This window comes from Parasteatoda tepidariorum, chromosome 2 (assembly GCF_043381705.1).
Source record: "Parasteatoda tepidariorum isolate YZ-2023 chromosome 2, CAS_Ptep_4.0, whole genome shotgun sequence".
Lineage (NCBI taxonomy): Eukaryota > Metazoa > Arthropoda > Arachnida > Araneae > Theridiidae > Parasteatoda > Parasteatoda tepidariorum.
In genome coordinates this window covers 30,573,288-30,595,698 of record NC_092205.1, presented here as the reverse complement: position 1 = coordinate 30,595,698, position 22,411 = coordinate 30,573,288, and the positions used below count along the sequence as shown (strand labels likewise).

Genomic DNA, 22,411 nt, shown 5'->3' with positions numbered 1-22,411 from the left:
ATCATATCCATGGAATACTGACAGATTTAACAAAATTAATTTGAACTGGACCAGGCACAAGATTGCATAAAAGAAAAAGGGAGAATTTATGTTAAATAAAAATATTAAAAGAATGCTTATTAATGAAAATTTTCTCACAATTTTATTATTCTTTAAAAATTATGAATAAAACGTGCTTTTTATTCATAATGATTTATAGCATAATGATTTAAAAAAATTAGAAACTATACTTATGGTCATGATTAAAATATAAATGTTTAGCAGCAAAATCTATACCTTCAACATAATTTAATAAAAATTTTGCCTTTTTTACTAGTTAAAAATTCATCCATAACCAGATAACGAAAGAAAATTAATTTAGTTAAACAAATAAGTTTTAATGAAAAAAAAATTAAACACGTTAGGAATCAAAAATAAATGTTTTATTGTAATTGGAGAATTATTTTTTTATTACATTTCAAGAATTATTATTATAAGCACATAAAGTGACATATTATAAACATGAAATACTATAAATAGGGAAAACTAACAACCCTTTTAAAAATCAAATATTCTAAGTGTGAAATATTAGGTACAGTATTAAATAAGGAGGCAGTGACCGTTAAATGAAAAATTGAGACAAGCTTGAAATGTAGTTACAGATATGATAAAAAAATTTGCCCACTTGGTAGCAGCTGCAATAATAACCAAGCAACTGTCTAATCCTTTCATTCTATTTCGTATGAAATATTATTCTATTTCTGAAAATTGTGTGTAATGGAACAGCTGATCTCAAAGAGTCACTGCTGGTGTTACTATTCTTATAATACTATTTGTAAACTTTAACAAATCACAGGGAAGTAATTAAATTAAAATATCTTGGTAAACTTTTTGCAACTAGTATAACAGTAAAATATAAATGTTCAAACAACTGTGGAGAAATACATTTCAGATTTATTAAATAAACTGTGTGAATAAGAATAACTTCTATTCCATTATTTATTGACTGTACCAAATATAAATGGTGCAGGTTCAAATCATTCCTCAGACATTAATAAAATATGGGGATTAATTTCATGCACAATGTTTGCAGCATCTTCAAAATCAATTAAGGTGGAACTAAACTGAAAAAATTCTAAGGAACTTAAAGAGGAGATTAAATTTCTAATTCCATTTTCAGTTAGGCTACATTCAAATAGAAGAGCCTCTACTAGTTTAGATAGGTTATTTTTTGCGAGTATTTTATTTAAAGTATGATCACAGAGATTTCTCGCACCATCAATTCTCAAATGTTTCAACTCAGTGCAACTTGAAAGGAGCATTATGAGAGTCTCCTTGTGGCAATAAAAATCAGGATCCAATAATTCAATGTACAGAGATGTGAGATACTGAAGACATACAGTAGGGCGCTCGTAACTTTGTATCTCGTTAAAAAACTCAACTTTAAGAATTTCAAGCTGGGTGCAATATTTAGCAATTACTGCCCAATCAACATAATAGAAATTTATTACATGAAGTTTTTTCAAATTTACACCAATCTTCTCAAGTAAAAGTTGGACACCGAGTTGAAAATTTCCTCCATTTGGTTCTTCCCACTGAACTAATAAAGAATTTAGGTTTTTAAAATCACTTAAAGCAAAAATTGCTTCATTATCATTTGCTAAAACATCAATTTCCTTCATTTCTGGGCATGTTAAAGTTGCAATATGCATTGCAACTGAGCTAACAGCACCATTATCGAAATATGGATTTCCCAAGTAACAACGCTGCAACTTATACTGAGTTGTAAGACTGCCATCGTATAGCTCCTCGATATGCAAAAACTCTAAAGGCCGGGATATGTCGGCTTTTATGTAAACTAACTCTTTGCAGTACTTAAGCACAGGAACAAGATCACAAAAAGGAACTGGATTTCTATAATCTTCAAAAACAGATAGAGACTTAAGTGAATGATTCGGTTCATAATAACCACAATTTAAAATAAACCTGCAAACTGGCTTTTCACTAACAAAATTTAAGTTCAAGAACTTCAATTTATCACATCGGTTAATTACTTCCACATTGAACCGAATGCACGATTCCAGAGACTCTATTTGAGGAGAAATTCCCAAAAGGCACTCAAGAGCATTTCCGGGTTTAAAAACTTTAGCATTAGCAGAATACGGATCAGTGCAATTTACATTTCTGAAAGTTAATGTCTTTAAATTCTGACAAGCAACTGAGAGAGACATCAATATCGAAATCAGCTCCTCGGTACTCAGCAGAATATCATCGAGCACAAGGCGCTCGAGACGCCCACTAGTGAGAAGACAGTACAAGTCAGTAACTTTCACACCATTGGGAGTTGAAATTTGTATAACAGTTGAAGTTATTTCATTAATGATTTCAGGTGGTAAAAAAGAGAATGGATTATCATCTTGACTGCCACTGGAAATACTCCAATAACCTTTCTTTATAAGTGTTGCAATTTTCCAAATACATGTGCGGTATAATGACATTGTTCAGAATCTAAAAAGAATTAACAGTATTTAAAGTATTTCATAATAGTTTATACATTAATTAACAAACACTTGAAGAGGTAGAAATAAAAAAATCAACGAATTCCAGTGAAAAAATAACGAAATTTCATATTTAAATTTACCAAATTCTGCCTACTTCTCCGAGGAAAAGTATTATGCCTTGAGATTCTTGCAACTTGAGATATCGATAACTTCTAATGGCAACATTGGTATTATTTTTATTTATAGATGACATTAATCAATAGATGATATATAGCAAAAGTTGGCAACCAAAGTAAGAATTTAGTACACAAAGAAATACTGTACAGTAAGACCCCGCTTAACGCTGTTCCTGTTTAGCGCTCTTTTATTTCAACCCGGGGATTCCCCCAAATATGTACATAACATATCCGAAACAGTGTAGTTGTGTTTCTTGTTTGGTGCGATGCTGTACAGACGCATTTTTATCATTTGAAACATTTGTTGACATCATTGTAAGTACATATAAATTTATATAATACTATAACGATTAATACAGTGACAAATATTATGATCTTTAGTTTTTATCATGGGTGATAATGAAAAACAAGAAAAGAAAGCAACCAGAAAAAGCTTTTCACTGAAAACTAAAATGCAAGTGGTTAGAAGATTAGATTCTGGTGAACGTCAATCTCAAATTAGTGCTGTATTGAATTTGGCAACTTCAACAATAAGGACAATTCTTAAGAATAAAGAAAAGATACTTTCATCGGCAACTGCAACTACGTCAAGCTCTGCAACTTTCATCGTCAAGCTCTGCAACTAGCAAAAAGAACTTTCGATGGCGTTTGTGAAAGGAGTTTGACCACTATAACTGAAATTATGGACCAATTTTTTGAAAATGATCCAAATTTTGACAGGAGTTCAAAAGCAAGACGGAGTGTTATAGATGTTTTATCCACTTATCAACAACTTCTAACAGAAGGCAAAAGGAAAACACAAACTACATTAGATGCCTTCTTGACAAAAAGGAAACACAAAATAGACTGAATGATCTGACTGACTTAGAATTTTATTTGTTTTTATAAGTATGTATATGCATTTATATTGTTTTCATTTTTGTAAGAAATAAATGTTTGGTTTTATTTTTATTAGAAAAAGCATAATTTTTAAATTTAATACCTAACCAATTTTCTATCCATCTTCCCCATACCCCATTATTTACAGGTTAAGATAGCCTCGTTTAGCACTGTTTCGCATTACGCTCTACTTTGACGGAACATATCCAATGCGTTAGACGGGGTCTTACTGTATTTCGTTCAAAATTTTACATTTTCAGACATCAATTTTTATCCTACTTTTTTTGTGCATTTGTAGTTAATCTCTGTATTATTTAACCTCATAGATCTTGATAAATAAATTTGTGCAATCCTGTGTAGGCACAGCAAGTAGCAATTTATTTAAAATACTGGTAGAGGGATGAGAAAAATAATAAAACTTCTACAAATACAGTAAAACCTCATTAAGTCGTCACCCTGATAAGTCGTCACTCCACTTAAGTCGTCATTTTCCTGTGGTCCCGACTAAGCCTCATAGACAATAATGTAAAATAACCCTCTTTTACCCGTCATCGAATTTAACTCTACTCCGGATAACTCGTCACCCCCAAAAAATGGCAAACCTATCTTTTTTCGCACTTTTGTATACTGTTATCTTTTTTCGTACTGTTATCTTTTCAAACCCGCCCCTTTCACTTTAAGTATCTGGGGGAATTTCTGACCACCCACAATGTTCGCTCTACAGCTGTGAGCATTCCTTTCCTTTTAGGGGATTCTTGGAATTTTGCATGCCAATCGTTCAAAGTTCTCACTTCTTGCTCCGACTCAGTCGAGTGTAGACGTTTTTCTTTATTGTACGTACTTCAGTGGGACTTCATTTCATAGTGAGTAAGCCCCACTATAAGGGCCATTTTATTTTCTTACAAAATTGTGATTTGATTACGTTTCAAAATGCCGGGAAAACGAAAACTTACCTCGTTATCTCTTAAAGAAAAAAAGGATTTAATTGCACTTTTTGAAAAGTCAAATGTTTCGAAAACAGCTTTTGCCAAAGAACACAATATTCCGAGAACTACCTTAAGTGATATTCTATCGTCAAAGCAAACCATTGAGGAAGCAGACTGCAAAGACGAGATCAAGGAGATTTTAGTTCGATGGTTAAAGCATGCAAGATCGCAAAATGTGCCTATTTCTTCTGTCATTCTTAAAGAAAAAGCGATGGAAATTACTAAGGTGTTGAACATAGAAGATTTCCATTGATGCAATGGTTGGCTTGAGCATTTCAAGGACAGAAATAGTCTTTCTTTTAAAACGATTTGTGGGGAAGCCGCAGCTGTTGATGGTGATGCTATAGAAAATTGGAGGAATAGTGTTCTCAAGGACATTTTATCCAGGTTTGATGCCTCGAATGTTTTTAATCTAGATGAAACGGGCTTATTTTATCGTCTTTTGCCTGATAAAACTCTATCGTTTAAGGGCGAAAAATGCATCACTGGAAAAGCCAGCAAGCAACGTCTAACACTTTTGCTGGGAGCGAATATGAATGGAAATGAAAAGCTTAAACCACTAGTGATAGGCAAGAGTAAAAGGCCACGCTGTTTTAAAAACGTTAAATCTCTGCCAGTTGAATATGAAGCAAATTCAAATGCATGGATGACTACAATGATTTGGGAACGGCATATCCGTAAATTGGATTCCCAGTTTTCGCGCCAAAAGAGAAAAGTTTCAATTATTGTCGATAATTGCACAGCCCATAGTCAGCCCGAAAGCTTAAAAGCTATTGAAATCGTTTTCCTTCCTCCAAATGTTACTGCACTTCTTCAGCCATTACATCAAGGGATAATTCGGGACTTCAAAAGAAAGTACAAAAAAATGCTAGTAAAAGACCTGATAAAAGCATTGGATTAAAATGAAAAGTTTGAAGTTTCCGTTTTAGACGCGATCAATTATGTGCATAGAAGTTGGAGCTCAGTTTCTACGCAAACTGTTTTTAATTGCTTCAGACACGCGGGATTTGTAGCCGATGCAGAATCCGAAGATATCCTCTGTGAAGAAGTCGACCCCGAGCTCTTAGAAAATTTGCTGCAAGTTGTTAATGAAAAAGGTTGCAGTGTCAATGACGTAAATGCATTTGTCGATATTGACAATGACATCACTATTTGTTCACAAGCGACTGTAAAAGATTTAACTTCAGAATTTTTAGATGAAAAACAACACAGTTCCAGCAAGGATAGTGAGAATTCGTGTGGAATTCCGCCCAGCAAGACTGAAACATTAGAAGCCTTAGAGAAAATTAGACGATATTTAACATCAATTGAAGGCACAACAGAGGAAGATTTCAAGGCGCTGATGATATTGGAAAAGAAGTTTAACAGCAATCAACAATTCCTGCATCAATCCACTATGTTAAGCTATTTTAATGATCAGAAATAAAAATAAAAAGTGGTAACTATACAAAAGTATTTGTATTCCTTTTCTATTACATTCTAAAAATCTAATTTTTCTCAACGAATCCTACTGCAGTCCATTAAAAAAGTTCATTTTTTTTTTTTTGTTTTTTTAAAGAAATTTCTAACTCCACTTAAGTCGTCGAAAATGTTCGGTCCCTTGAGTGACGACATAACGAGGTTTTACTGTATAACTGACAAATATCTAACATTACGCGGCTTACAATTTCTCGGACCAACAAGCAAAAAAATGCACTTGCAAAAAAGTTTTTATATCTGAATCGGTTGAGGAAACAGTTAATAAAGTACTTAGATCGCTAACAGTGAAACATATCTATAGTGAATGTTTCAAAGGAAGGAGGGTATAAAAAATAATTAGGATAATAATAATAAGCCAAACATAATCTTTAAGATTTTTCATTTAACAGATCAGGAACACAGAAACTGCCTGGATGAGCTTTAAGACTGAGAAATAGTTTATCTTTGTTATAATGTACAATAATAGTTTACAAGAGGAATAATTAATAAAACTAAAATTATATTTATAAATAAAAAACATAAGAACAACATATATAAGTACGTATAAAATAAATTCAGCATGTTTTGTTACATTAAAATTAACAACCATAACTTTTAAAAATATTGGAAGATTTCTTTCAGTAACCAAATAAATATTTATTTCCACACGGGAAAAAATTGAGATTTGTCTCCAAATGAACCATTTACCAAGGTCATAAAGGTTACTAAAAATAAGAGGTACTTAACAGTTATTTCAGAATTATAACAAAAAGGGGAGAATGAAAATTCATTGTTTATTAGCCTTTAAAGTGAAGGAAAATAACCGAAAAATTAGTATTGAGAAAAAAGGCACAGTTATCAATGTAATAACCAAAATAAATGATTTTTAAAATCATAATAACTTCTGTAGGATTTGACATAGAAACAAAACTGAAACAGTTTCAGAAACAGAAAGTTCATACTTTTACATTACAAATAAAACAAAAAAAAAGATAGTTTGGTCATAATTGGCTTAAAAAAGGTAGTTGGGTATAAATCTAATAGATCTACTTATAGTATCACAGTTCTCTTCTGGGTTAGGTCATTTCTTTCCAGACAATGAGCTAGAAGTGTAAAACAGAAAACTTTCACTTAGTGTAATTTCTTAAAAATTAATTTTATGAAATTTTTTTTTGCAAAATTTATTGGGTTGCTTGATTCTTTTAATTGTTTTTTTAACATCTTTTGGTTAAGGTTAGAAAGCTCCGCCACCTGCTTGCAAACCCGCAACAATTGCTACACAACCTAGTACTACTCTCTTTGAGAACTAGGATTGGATAGATAAACAAATTAACAAAATTGAATAATTAATCACAAATTTCTTTCATGAAAGTACTTTTAAGTTTTTCTACAATTTAGCCATTGCAAATGAGGAATCGTAAGAATGAATGACTTGTTAAAAATTTATTGTATAGGAAGGATTATTGAGCAAAAGTTCTTTCAACACTCCATTACTATCAAATATGGCAATCTCAAATATGCTGTGATGATAACAAGTGTTTTTCAAAGTCATGCCTAACGAGAATTGACAGTGGATCACAATTTAAACATACTTCAGTGAGTATTCCATTGATGAAGAAAATATGTCCTCTGATAAGGAATCTGAGATATTCATTTTTATGGTATATGCAAAATTTTTTTGACCAGCATTTTACCACCATAAATTCATTTCCTCATAATTATTTCTCTGCAAATTTATACAGCTTTGATATTTTAGCTCTAGGATGTAGATGATAGTGAAAATAGCATTTATACCGATAACTTTCCATGCCAATTTAAACAGAATTGCAAAATTATAATCCTTAGAATAAAAACAGTTAAAAATAAGTAATGAAAGTATTGAATTTTTATACTATAGAGAGGCATTTTTAAATATCGGCAATTAAAAATGTATTTTTATTATCTTAATCTTTTGCATTAAAATATGAACTTTTCTCTCCTTCTCTTTTTACAGATATTTTTAATATTTAATGTATTTTTGTGTACGTGCAAAATATTGTGTTCTTCTATTTATTTTATGTTAAAAGTGAGGTGATTTTGTTTCATTTTTTGTAATCTTTTCTGCTCAAATATTTTTCAATTATAACTAAATATTAGTAGTTAATTAATATAATTCTTATAACTATGTATTAGTATTATATTTGTCATTTCAATACACATGAAATAAAATTTGAATCAATGTGTAACCGTGTAAATGTGTATAATAAACGTATTTTCTCTTCTTTTTTTTTATTATCAGAAATTACTTTAAGTTTGAAATGTATACTTCGAATTCGAAATCCTATCTTTCAAGCAATTAATGACATTTTTTTATTTCTGTCCTAGTGATTTTTTTTGGTTCCAGTTTCTTGAAACTTTTTTTTTAATTTACTTTTTAAATTTAGTTAAAATAAATCTTACACAGCAGAATGACAAATCCCTACTAAGAACTGCATAGTGGTTTTCTTTTAAAATACTAATACCATGGATTAAGAACAATGCTGTTAAAGACAACAGGTAAAAACATGGAGATACACGAGTCCCTCAAGGTGAATGTCAAGAGGGAACCAAATAGCAACAACCATGGGTGCAAGTTGGAAAAAAGGCCAAGACTGAAAATTTTTTGACTGAAATACCTAACATACACAATACCCCCTTGACATATGCAAACTATCTAAGAAAGCTTTACCATAATACATCAAGATTAAATACTGTACAAAAAATATTTATTCATCTGTCTTTTGATAAAATAACAACAGGACATAAGAAAATAGACCAATAACGTAGACCTAAAAAATATTTTTATGGACAGAAAAAATTTTTTCCGATTTCCGTCTTCGAGTCAGTCTTGTTTCCGTCTTACTTCCGTCCGCGGACATTTTCGAAAGACGGAAATCCGTCCTGGGGACGGAAGACTTGCACCCATGGCAACAACTCATGTATTAGTTTGCTTATGTACCATTTTAGACAGCATCAAGAGTTTGTGAACGTTTTAATACTGCCGATTTGCACATTCTTTCTACATAAGTTCTGAATTTAAAGTTGCTGCATATATATTGAAATTTTATAATTGGCAAAATAATTGGTTTTAACCAATTATTTTAACAATTTAAACATGAGTTATGCAAATAATTGGTGAAAACCAATGATTTACATTTATTTAACTCTAGTAACATTTGAATAAATCTACTAGTTTAGCAATAGTAAGAAAATATAATTATATAGGTATTTTTATGTAAGACTTATAATACTTCATCAATCTGTTTATTAATTTATAAAAGCAATCTGAGAAAATCAATCAAACTGACTGCATCTGATTACAGAAAATCTTTAAGATTTTATTAGAGCATCCTTCTAAAGAATTACACTTGTACCCAAGTTCTAACATTTAAAACATTAATAAAAATAATAAAAAAACCGCTTTAAACAAAATAATACACGTTTTGGTAATATTTTTTTGTGAAAAAGCAGATTTTTTTAATTAAACAATAACACAAACAAAAGTATTAAAAAAATCAAGTCATAATCAGTGTTTTCACTACAGCGCGAGAAAGCGAGAATCTCGCATATTTTTTTCTGTTCTCACATTAAAAAATTATTACCGCGAGAAATTCGCGCATTCTATAAATTAATTTCAAAATTCGCGAATTTCTCGCATTTTGGAAAAGGCTTCGAATTACGCCATTTAGAATAAAATCTGCTTCACTTTTCTTCCTTGATATTTCATTATTTTCAACATCTGCCTCGTTATCTAGCTTCCCTATTTACCAGTATTGTTCAGAACCTTTTCCAACAACAGAACACAACCCCTTTCAGAACACATTTCTCTGCAACCACGTGCTTACCATAAGGTTTCTTCATGTAAGACGTTCAAATTTTTAATGCACTAATGTAAGATGGAAAAATACCTTGTAAAGGCAAAATCTTCTATGATGATGCAGCAAAAATATTCCATGCTTTAAAAAATAGAAGACGTTAAAAATGTGTTATAATTAAAAAAATGATTTTTTTTCCCAAGAGTTTTTGTGGTTTTTTTAATTTTTAGAAATCTCACTTAACTTTTTGAAATCTCACCCTGTTTCTGAGAAAGGGTGAGAAATTCTCACCCATTTTTTTTCTATGATGAAAACACTGCATAATACACAATTATTTATTTAAATTGAGCTTGCTTTATACTCAAAATTATAATTATTTACTTTCATTTAAGACAAAGAGTAGCTATATTCTGTTTTACATTATACACATTATAGAAAATTCATTTTAATGCATAAAAATGTAACTAAACATTTCAAGCCTTCAGTTGGTTTTAATGTCAGTTGAAATGTTAAAGATCATGGATTAAAAACTATAGATGAAAACTCATGGTACATACAGTAAATTTTAAAGTAGATCATTTAACAAGATTTTATAAACACTCGTTACCTGAAAATTTTTAGACAGCTTAGAGAAGTTTAATTTGCATCTCTTGGTTGAGGTTTATAACCTATCCTAGCATGAAGCATTGCTTGCTTGTCCATTAGAATCACCCCTTTAGATGTATCTGCTTCATTTTGTTTAGCCATCAAATCCTTTGAATCAGCTGAGTTTTTAATATGGTCAAACTCTTGAAGGTCTTCCACTTTCAGCTCTAACCTTGTTGGCTTACGTCGGAACATTTTAGGGCACCTGCAATTTTTTTAAGAAATACTTTACTTTCTTAAAATCAAACTTTCAACAATAAATGTTTAAAAAAGACAAAGAAACAATGTATTAAAAAACTATGAATTATAGACACTAATTTCTGAAAATATACTATGGAAATAAAACATAAATATTCTAGAATACAAAAATAAATCTTAAAAACTATAGCAGAGTCAAGATGTCACAGACAAATAGATAAATGAAATTATTCTAGAGCATAACACTAATAAAGAATTATTAAGATCAACGATTTATAATTTTTCAAATAAATTATCATGTTTATAAACAGTAATTCCACTAGATCTTTGAAACTACAATCATTAAAATCCAGTATTTCCCCTTTCTTATTATTATTAAGAAGAAAAAAAAAACGGGACTTTATTTTAAGTAATATAGATTTTAAAGACATAGGTAAAAATTACATCACTGAAAACTGAATACTATTTTATTATTTGCACTTGACACAATTTTTAAAATAAAGGAATACTATATGGCATTTTTAGTGTAGCTTTAGATTAACAATGAATAATTTGAAATAATTTATGATTAGGAAAAAAATGTGATTTGTAATTGATTTCGTAATGTTTCAACAACGAATTAAAACCACAATTTTTACATTAATTTTTCTAAAAAAAAATCAAAATTAGATGATCTATTTAATACATAATAAGAGAAAGATTTTCTTTTTGATATGGAATAATTAGTAAATACGTATTGTAAAATGACACTGTGCAAAAGGTAGGATAAAACAAACATATCACTGAAAACTAAACCATATGTACATAACTTTTATTTGCCCATAAAAGAATTTTAAAAATGCATATAACAGTAGGCAACTTAACATTAACAACAAATAATTTGAAATGATCTTCTTCCCAAAAAGTAATATAATCAGGAATAAGATTGTTTTTAATAAGTTTGAGTTTCTTTTTAATTTCTGTAAAAAAAAAAAATTCCTCGTAAGTACGGAACGAAAATTATAAACTTGATAGTAGCAGTTGTTTCCTTTGTTTAATTCTGGGTAAACCTATTTATTAGAACTAAAGGAGAGAAATATGTCTTTCTTTTATTGACTGGATATATTTGACTCCTTATTTTTCAGTGACAACAGCCTTTTAAATCCTTATAATTGCTTTAAATTTGTTTTCACATTCTGTTCTATGAATTAATACTTATCTTTTTCATTCCCTCTCTCTCTCTCTTTCCACCCCTTAACAACAGAAACTTCTATTGATTTACAACAAAATGAGAAAAAAAGATAATTCCAAACACATTTAAAATAGAGAAAAACTATTCAGACAGTAAAATGTATTACTTAAAACAAATATTATGTAGGAAATAGCTTGAAATCTAAAATTATTTTTAAAATTTCAAAAATAAAGAAATAAAAACAAATTTTTTAAAAACCCACTTAAACACTGATAAATTAAAAATCTAAAGTTATAATTGACATTTTAGGTTTTCAAAAATTATGAAATGCTACATGTAATAAAATAAAAGTGCACTTTGAACAATGTTTAAAAAAAATAAATAAATAATAGTTGAAAAAAAAATTTCAAAGATAAATTATCTGTGAAATATTGGGAGGTCAATAAATTTTTTAATTATTAGGATTGATCAAATATCAGTATATTAAGATATAGGACAGGAAGTAAATTGATGCTCAGAATTATTCTCATTCTTTCATTTGTTATAAATCCAGAAAGAAAAAAGAAATTTAGAACCATTTTTCATTCATTTATTTTATTTTTCTAAGCTTGGTTTTAATTTTTGATGTCTTCTTAAATCAGTTAGTGCACTATATATTTTTGTGTGAAGTAAAATTTCTGGTGGATGTGTTACTTTTTTGTGTGTGTTCCTTCTGCAATTTTTGCCATAGTTAACTTATTAGTAGCTGAGATACATATTTAGTCTGTAAAAATGCTATGTATTATAAAGTATCAAATAATAAAAAATATAATTTAAGCTACAATGTAAAAAATTGACTAAGATTTTATGATAAAATGAAAAAGTAATTTCTGCTTAAGTTAATGTATTTCTATTTTTCTAGTAATAATATAATAAAATAAGTTTTGTACTTATAATTCATTTAAATTTAATAATTATGCAGAGAAAGAAAGAAGTAATGCATTACAAATTTAATTTTAAAGTAATATTTAAAGATCAACTTATACAATTCAGTGATAAACTTAATTGTGGTTTTGCAAGTGGAATTATCAAGAATTGTGCATAGCTCACATATATCACACATTTATTTTCCAATGGTCGAAACATGCAATGCAGATGAAATTTATAATTTGTCGCTATACAATAATCAAAAGAGTATTGTAATAAATAAGCAAAACAAATTTTGAATTCACAACAATAAAGCTGAATGCATTTTTATAAGAGAAGATAAAAGGTCAAGTGCTGTTATTTCACAAATCTTAATTAATTTAAAATTTCAGGATATTTTTCCATACTGCTGTGCCAAATCTATTCCAAACTTGCAAATTTAGAAAACACTTAACAAAAGAAAACACTTAGCTTATTTTGAAAACAACACAGTGAAAATAAAATTATTTCCTCTATGTCCAGAAATTTACATTAAATTTCTTAATGCTGAAAATGTATCATAAACTTTAAAAATTAACGAGGCGATCATGATGTGAGTATTGAAATACATAACAATATTGAGAATAAGTTAATAAAAATCAAATAACGGCTATAAATAGTTAAAAGAACACACTAAAGGTGAAACATCCCAGACAGAAAAAAAAAATAAGGACAATTAGTTATAATTAGAACATTTCTACAAAGTTAAGAAAATTCCAACTGATTTCGAAAAATTTAAAACATCTATAAAGACGAAACAAATGAAATACTATTAATAAATACTTTTTTAAAAAACAAATTACAATTTATGTAGAAATTTGACAAAACATGAACTGTCAGTCTGAAAAAAACGAACTTTACTTCCCCCTGCTTCCTCCACAGAAAACGTAAACATCAAGTTCTTTAAAAGACAAATATTTGCTTATAGCTCTTCAGTCAGAGAACATTTACACTGCTTACGAAAGTTTCATGTTGGCAAATTCGGAGATGCGAGCAGAAGCATGATTGGTTAAATACATTTGTTGGAGAAAGGCTCGCCAATCAGGTTCTCGTTTGCTTGCCGGAAATCACATATGAACTTTTTTTTCCATGCAGTGTGAAGGCATCGTAAAAGTGACTAAACAGTTCTGTGGTAGTGAAAATGAACCCAGAAAGAAAATTGGTTGGGCAGTTTCTGCCTTTGTTCTAATTTTTTCCATGACCAAGAACGAAGCTCAATGACATTAATATTTACTTCATTTTCTATTTGATTGTCTCAGGTGAAGATCACGCTTATTTCGTTGATAATCATTTAAATGACTTAGTCATTTCGAGAACAGACTATGTCGTCGAAAGGCCATTTCATGAACAGGTCGTTTAGTCTAAAAATCCTCTCGTCTGCAGGATAATTTCTTCGATATGTCATTTCATCAACGGTGGTCATTTCTTCGAAACGGTCAATTTGTCGACAGAATCATTTTTTCGACATGAATTTAAACTTAATTTTAGGTTTTGCTACAAAATTGTCGATTTCGGCAAAATGTCATTGTCGATGAAAAGACCCTTTTAATGAAATGACCTTATTGGCGAAATGACCCTGTCTACGAAAGGACCTTGTCAATGAAACGATCCTGTTGACAAAAAGACCCTGCCAGCAAAATTACCCTCTCAACGAAATGGCCTGTCGATAAAATGATGTAGCAGATGAAATGATCTGTCAATGAAGTAGCATTGATGAAGCGATTGAAAGTGACATGAACTATCCTGATATCAGATTTGATCTGGTATTGTGTAAATATGTCGCTAATGTGTCGGAACAAATTAGTGCTACCGATAATCTTTCGTGGTGAAACTAGTCACTCAGATTAGATTTTATTTGCTATAGTCACGATATAAGGGGTCCGAATATTTAGACACACGTGTGAATGTTCAGAAACTACATGTATGAAGAACAGCTCTCGTATGGTTGAATCGCATTGATGTATGTATCATTGCGTATGTGATTCGCAGGCAGTGATAATGCTGCATTACATTCTGAAATGTGTTTTTAAAAAAAATAATATATAGACCCAACCACACAAGCGTCAAAATTAAAAAAAAAAGAATGCAAGAAAAAAATATGATTTTTCTTAGAAAATATTGACATTTATTAAATATTTGTAGAAAAAAAAGGGAAAAAATTGTTTTTGCTAGAAGTAGAAAATATTATTTTAAAAACCATACAATTAATATAAGTTTTCTATCGCCTTATCGACCGAATGTTAAAACTCAGTTTAAAGAATGGAAAATTTTTTCAACATTGGTAGCATGTAAATTCAGGGATTGATTAATAGGATTACATGTGGATTGCACCTAACAGGCTCTTACATTACGTATAAAAATAATTACAATATCTTTTGCTTAACTACAAGTTTGGGCTTTAACTTGTAACGGATTTCAAAAGTTTTGTTTTAAGTTTTTTAAAGTTCTTTTTTCTCTTTTAAAAATAAAATTTCTTTAAAATTTGTAAATAGGTCTAGAATGCATAGATTTTTTATTGAGGTGACGATACAATAAAGTTACTTATTTTTCCCCATTTAAAACTGGTTGAAAATTTGCGTTTAGGTAAAATCCATTATAGAAACATTTAAATGTTTAACATCTTAGAGAACAACATTCATTTTCGATTTTTTCTGGTTATACTTCGAAAGTGTCGAGACCAATTAGTCATTTGATTATTACGTATTTATTTAATGATTTTTGAAAAACTAATGAGCCTCACTCCATCTTCGCTGTCGCTCGTCAACCCTAGAACAGCTTACTCATATTATTTCAGATTCCTTCACACACACTTTTCAGTCTATTCTTGCGTAATACCCCAACTTTAATACCTTAATATTTTTTATACTTAAAATCAAGCTATATAAGATTTAAATTGCAAAACTGATTTACATTGATTTTTCTAACATTGGAAATGAATTATATTAATAAAAAGAAATTATTTGTAAAATAAACAAAGCAAGAATTACTGTTCATTTTAAACATAGGCGTATGTGCCTGTAAAAGAGCATACATATCATACTTTATATGGTTATAGTTTCAGTTAAACAAAATTAGGTAATGCACGAAAGAGAATAAAAATTTTCAATTTGAAAATAAATAACTGAAAAACTAATTTTTTATTGTGAATTAAATAATCCTAAAAAAACTGAAACTTAAAATTAGCCTGTTTAAGGAAGTATTTCGATAGTTTCCAATGTTATTAAGGAGCAAAATTTCAACATGTACCAAGCACTCAAACAAAGGCGCCCATTATCAAAACAAGAATAAGAAAAAATTAATGTGAATGAGAAAAACGAAATAAACAAGAAAAAATTACAACCTTGCCAACGTAAGGCATAATGGAACTACAGTAAACCGCTGTAGCCAAGAGAAAATGAAAGTGCATGAAAGCAGCAAATCAGGGCAGATTGCCTTTCCAAGCAGTATGGAGAATAGTATGAAACTTGTGTCTTTAACTAGGAAATTGGATTACCTATGAATGAAGATTCTGCTTTTTTTCCCCCCCACATAAATCCATTCGCTCCGCTGTCAAACTGAAACCGGATGTATCAGGGGTGAACATAATTAAAACCAACCTCCATGAGTCCATTTTCTTAACTCATTAAAATTATATTAACCTTCAATAAAGGGGAGTGATGTCATCAATTATAACTCCTATTTTCCCCTTTTTTTCTGGAAAAAAAAGGGATTATCTACTCTATCGGAAACTTGGATTATTTTCGATTAAAATTATATCTTTTTTATATATTATCTTAATATTTCTAGGAGGTACGAAGATTGAAACAATGTAAATAGTAAAATTTGCAAAAACCTAAAAATTTGATAAGAAAATTTTGTTTTAATAAAAATTATTGTGATTATCACCTGAATAAGAAAATAAAAAATTATACATATTAATTTGGATAATAAAGTGTTTTATGTAATTGAAGAAAATCTTATTTTTTATAATGCCATGATTAGAATATTGTGTACTTTTATTTTAACAAACAGGTGTGATAATAATAAAATAAAAATAAAATAAAAAGCATTATCTTAATAGTCCGTTGTGGGTCGAAGAGAGTAATAGGCTCCACAATTTCATGACCTACGGTATGATAGGCCCATATGGTCAGCATTGTGAAGCCAGTTCTCCTTCCAAACAAGCTGGCACCCATACATCTGAAGCTAGGTGGAAATCAAGTAACAACTGAGAATTGAAAACTATAAAATATCTTTCGTCAGTTAATAATTTTTATTCTAATCGTACACCTGTATAGCATCATCTCAATGATTTTTTTGTAACCCTTTTGCGCACTCTTATATCTTTAAGAATCAAACCGTCTATAAAAAAACTTTTTATTAATGATTTAAATTTTTTAGAAAAAATAATTCATAGATTCTGATAAAATTCTGAGGGGATTCTCTAAACATTATTCATAAATCTTTTCGATACGCTGGTTTGTTGGTTAGTTTTATCATCATTTTAAGGATTAAAAAAGTCATCAGAAAATATTGGAGCTTTTTTTTTTCTTTTTTTTTTAAAAAAAAAATTTACTTTAGAATAAGCTATTACCTACTGTAATATGTAGGCGCACCATTTCTCTTAGAATTTAATAATGATATTATATTCCTGCAGTGATATTTGTTCATGCAATGATATATTCATGCTGTTTATTTAGTCAAAATATCAGTTCCGATTGATTTAAATATTTAACAAAAGAAATTTTTCTTGTTTTTTTATGATACATGAACACGCTATTCGTAAGTTCTTGCGATGACTTATGTAAAATATGGCATAAATATTGGATTGCATTTGCAGACAGAAGAATTTTAATACTTGAGCACTTTATCATTTGTTTATTTAATATATCTCAAAACTGTTTCTGAGTAACTAAGGAAAGGATTGCAATTTAAAATATCCAATTCAATTACAATTTAATATGAGTTAAAGCATGCGTTAATTCTGTCAGTTTTTTATTAAAATTTGATTACAAATTATCTAACAACAATTATTGTGTGATTATTTCTTCATGTTATTATTTGAGTTCGCGTTATTTGTATAGATATATTTTTCAAATTTAATCTTTAACACCATAAATCTATATCAAAGGATAAAAAGTTCTGTGTAAGATTTTCAAAAGTATTGGACATAGGTAAGTAGTATTTGAATAATGCTCAGAACCTCTGCAAATGATCCTAAGATGGCTTTTTTTTCTCTCTAGGATAACTTTCATTTTTGACACTGGCACACGATTCGTACTTGATTACGCGTGGAAGTGTAGCTTAAAAATGCAACACTTTAGGTTTCAAGTAACAATAAATAATTGCCTTATGTGTAAAAGTATAAAACCTGACTATTTATAAGGCTGTGAGTGAAGAAAGTTTTGAATAATATTTTGAAGGATTATTTTTTACTAGTTGAGTACCATCTCTTCATATGAATTAAAAAAAAAAAGAAAAAGACGCAAATAATCAGTATTAATTAACGCTTCGAAATTATGCTCAAAATTATAAATCATATGCCGACGCAATTAATAAATCCAAATTATGTCAAATTTTGCTAATTTTTTAAAAACTGTTGCTTTTCTTGGTAACTTTAGGATATATTAGATTTTATTTTAATTTTATATTCGTCGTTGAACAGCCGACCCAATTTTAGGTTTACAACTACTAATGCTCAACTCCGTAGCCTTGTAATTTTGACCCAATCCAGAAGACAAGGAAACTCCTGGATCAGTACCCCCAGAGATATTGATGATTTGTTATGGGAACATGGATGACTCTGCGACTCGACAGATTTAACGTGCATCAGTTCACTATTTACTACACGGGTAGAATATAAGATAGATCAAAACACTTTTTGTAGAAGTTCAACACATCAAAATGAAGATTAACTCTACTATATCATTCGGCTTGATGATACACGATAGTCAAAATCACGATAGTCTACCGAGTCACGATAGTCTACTGATACACGATAGTCAAAATTTACCACCATCAAGCAAATTTAAACAATAATATTGTTTTTTCATTAAATATTTTTTTGAACTTCAATTACCATTGAATTTATGTTATTTAATGATGTAGAAAAAGATTAAAAAGCGTAGTTATAAACAATTAAAACGTTTTTTCAAATAACTTCCAGAAATATTAAATCAGTTATTTAGACTTCATATGTTATCTGCTTTGTTTCTGGTGGTTACCTGATAGAACAAATAAATTTAATTATTAAAAAATTAGCAATAAATTCCTTTTTTGAATAAACAGAGCTGCAATTTAATAAATCACCACATTTATATTTTCTTTAAAAATTGAAAAGAAAATTTAAATTGTTTAACTACAGTTTAAATTGCTAACAGTTTAAAGTTGCTAACAGTTTAAATTGTAACAATGCATAATGCCAATGCCTTGTACCTGAGAGAAAAAAGTATTACTCACGTCATTAACACGAATGAACTAACTGAAATTTTTGAATAATTTTTAGGATCGAGGGCTATAATAGTCTAATTCGCTGTTAAAATATGAGGGCGTTTTTTTTCCCACCATTAGTTCTGGTATAAGTAATTCGCACAAACTGTACCTTTATTATTATACATTTATCCGAGATGCAAATGTGTCTTCATATTTTTTGTAGTCAAAATCCTTAATTTGAAAACAGACATAAAATTAACTTTTAGAGTTATTTGTAAATCAAAGAAAAACTAAACGTTTTGAACTTACTTGGGGAGAGGGGATAAAAGTGTCAATTAACAATTTATTATGCATAATATTCTTGAAGGTATGCCAGTCACTTACCACAAGGTCAATTAATTTCATAATATAAAAACTGAATTTATGTTCAAAAAGAACATAAAATTATATGATATGAATTAAAGAACATGAACGGTCAAAAGTGCAGGCACTCAAGGTGCCAGAACTTTTTACCGTAAAATTTTACAAAAAAAAAAAAAAAAGAAAACCTGATACAAGTAATTTTTACAGTATTATTAACTGAATCTCTTTAAACAAATAAATATTACTTTAAAAATTACGGAAAAAATTTAACGAAAAAAAAAAGGATTTTAGAGTAAAAAGTAATGGCATCCTGAATGCCGATGCTTTTTAATGTAATTTTATAAGAAATTTTTATGACAAATACATTGTAGTGTTGTTTCAGATCTTCCAAACAAATTATAAATTTCAGAAAAGTGTTGAAAACCACATATTTCATGCGTTTGTAAAAAAGAACAATCTGCGACATAGTTCGATAAGCATATACCAATGTACGATGAGAATAAAAAATCTCCCGAATAACTTAAGTTTATACCTTCTTAAATAATATCTATTGTTAAACCATATTGTTTGTATATTCCTGTTTGTTTATTTTTTTATGCGGTTAAGATTCAGATTAATCTTAAGTAAGGTCTTAAACTGAGACATGCGTCATTCAAGTTGAACTATAGTATCGGGAAATCAAATTTCAGAAATACGATAATGTGATTCAACCTAGTACTGAAGGTTAATGAAAATTTGAAGTTAGATTACGTTTCAAACACAATGCGAAACTTTTAACAGCGTAATGAGCAGATAAATTTCAAATTTCTCTGTTCAATGAGCTGATTTATGATAGACTGATTAATTAGTTGCAATTAAACTAGATACATAATGTTGAAACAAATGCTCCAAAGGATAAATGTTTTCCTCGTTAGGAAACACCCGTCTTTGAAACCTTTCGTTATATTCGTTTTGAAACCTTTTCATTTGACAAAATTCTACAGTTGCACATTTTTCCTGAATTAATATGGTGTTTCCCAATATTTTTTCAGGTGTCATATATGTAACTCCTTATGGACTTGATGAACCTGTAAATTGTACTAGTTCATTATTTTACTCTGGCGTTGTTAGTTTCTAAATATTGCCTTGTCATTTGAACAAATTAAATGCGCACGATTTGCTTAAAAAGATGGTAATTCCTTTTATATTACCATGTATTCAACTAAATAAATAAATAGAGAAGCCCACGATTTACTGGGAAATTGGAGCTTTTATGGTATATTATAATGTTAAAGTAATGTGAAATATTATTTTATTAAATTATTGCAAATTTTGGACATTATTTTGATTTAATTTCTCTCTCCTCCTCAAATATGTACCATAAACTATATGCAGAAGAATACAAGATTATGAAGCCAGGTACAGTAAGCGAATCAGGGAATAAAACGAATAAAAAAACAAAGAAAAATGAGATGTTACGTTCGAGATGCATAGTAGGTAAAAAAATGAATTTTTTTTTTCACGTCTATTATCTCTGCAATGTAAAAAAATATTTTGTTTGTATGCGAGTAATATATATCCAGTTTTAACTTTTATGTAAAAGTCTTAAATATTTCTCAGATATTCAGAAAATGAATTCTTGAAGTAAATATAAAAAAAAAAAAATGGAATTATTCACTTTTGTGAAAAAATAGAGGTAACCAGATTTTCATGTGCATATAAGTCATTTTTACTTACATTTTAATTTAAAAAAAAAAACGGTAAACAGAATTCTTTGATTTATTAAGTAAAATGTATATTGAAATATTTGATTCATGCTCCATTTAATAATTTTCCACAGAAATTATTTTCGAAAAATTTACGGTGAAAAACGCAGGTATGAGATTTTTTTCCCCTACAAATTATGAATTTCACAGTGTTTCATTATTCCATCTATTTAATTTTTCTCAGTAAATAAAATTAAATATTTAGCGAAACTTACAGGCTTATCAAATAATACATCTTGAGGTACTTTCAATTTGATGAAGTATGCATAATACGCTATTAATATTCTAAAATAAATGTAGAAAATATATTTTTTTTCTTCATGTCATTGAGTCCCCTGTCATTCCATGTAAAACCCTAGTACTGTTCTACTTTTCCCACAATTATGGTGAAACCTGAATACGGTGTGTAATTCCTTTACCTTTTAAAATAAAGTTTTAACTTACGAATAAAGTGGCATAATTTGTAAATACACATATTTTACTGCAAATTTGAAACATTTTTCGAAGTAAAATATCTGTTAGTATTGACACTGGATTATTATTTTTTTTTTCTTTCTCGTCTGGGATATTTTAGAGCTTGTTAAGTCTGGATGTCAAAGGATTGTTTACCTGCTCAGCAGCTGATCTCGTCAAGTAGTCTCAGTGGAGAGGGACAGGTGTTTTGTTTGGGTACTGACTTTAACATCACGCCGGAAATAACCGGTGAATAGGGGCTATGGGGCTGTTTCCGCTGAAAGCAGGGGTATGCCTATTGTGTTTTAAATGTTATGATGCGTTTTCGTCAACGGTTGCAATTTTGGCTTTGTTATGAGCTTTTGGCGATTTTTGTTTGATTAAAAAAGTTTATTTCCTGATATTTAAAAGAAACAAAATATAAAATCCTACGAGAAAAATGTATAATCCTTCAGTAAAGTTTATTTATGTAAACAAATTAAAATATTTATTTATTTACAAAGAGTTAAATTACTTGAAAGAAATTGGCCAAAAATATTATTTACAACTAATGCGTCATTTATTTTAATTTTTAAGAAATTCAATGTATTTCATGCCGACTTGAATTTAAAAAATTTAAATTGTAAAATATTATTGCTTATGATTATTAAAATGAATATTAAATTACA

At 29.1% G+C, this 22,411-nt stretch overlaps 2 protein-coding genes across 2 annotated transcripts; one reads left to right on the top strand and one right to left on the bottom strand.

Moving 5' to 3' along the window:
* Positions 1–400: 400 nt before the first annotated feature.
* On the bottom strand, positions 401–10,662 carry LOC122269147 (uncharacterized). Its single transcript, XM_043040946.2, has 2 exons — positions 10,420–10,662; positions 401–2,487 (listed from the first exon to the last, which is right to left on the bottom strand). Exon 2 carries the CDS (start codon positions 2,475–2,477, stop codon positions 1,017–1,019), a length of 1,461 nt encoding a protein of 486 aa, XP_042896880.1. The 5' UTR covers positions 2,478–2,487; positions 10,420–10,662; the 3' UTR covers positions 401–1,016.
* Positions 4,466–5,947, top strand: LOC110283023 (tigger transposable element-derived protein 4-like). Its single transcript, XM_071188054.1, has 3 exons — positions 4,466–4,747; positions 4,802–5,376; positions 5,518–5,947. Exons 1-3 carry the CDS (start codon positions 4,466–4,468, stop codon positions 5,945–5,947), a joined length of 1,287 nt encoding a protein of 428 aa, XP_071044155.1.
* Positions 10,663–22,411: the final 11,749 nt, after the last annotated feature.

What these genes read in the sequence shown, in the direction of transcription:
- LOC122269147 (XM_043040946.2), bottom strand. Translation starts at nt 2,477, where the DNA reads ATGTCATTATACCGCACATGTATTTGGAAAATTGCAACACTTATAAAG.
- LOC110283023 (XM_071188054.1), top strand. Translation starts at nt 4,466, where the DNA reads ATGCCGGGAAAACGAAAACTTACCTCGTTATCTCTTAAAGAAAAAAAG. An exon ending in AAGCGATGGAAATTACTAAG is followed by an intron (nt 4,748 to 4,801) that starts GTGTTGAACATA and finishes GAGCATTTCAAG; the next exon opens with GACAGAAATAGTCTTTCTTT. An exon ending in ATTCGGGACTTCAAAAGAAA is followed by an intron (nt 5,377 to 5,517) that starts GTACAAAAAAAT and finishes TAATTGCTTCAG; the next exon opens with ACACGCGGGATTTGTAGCCG.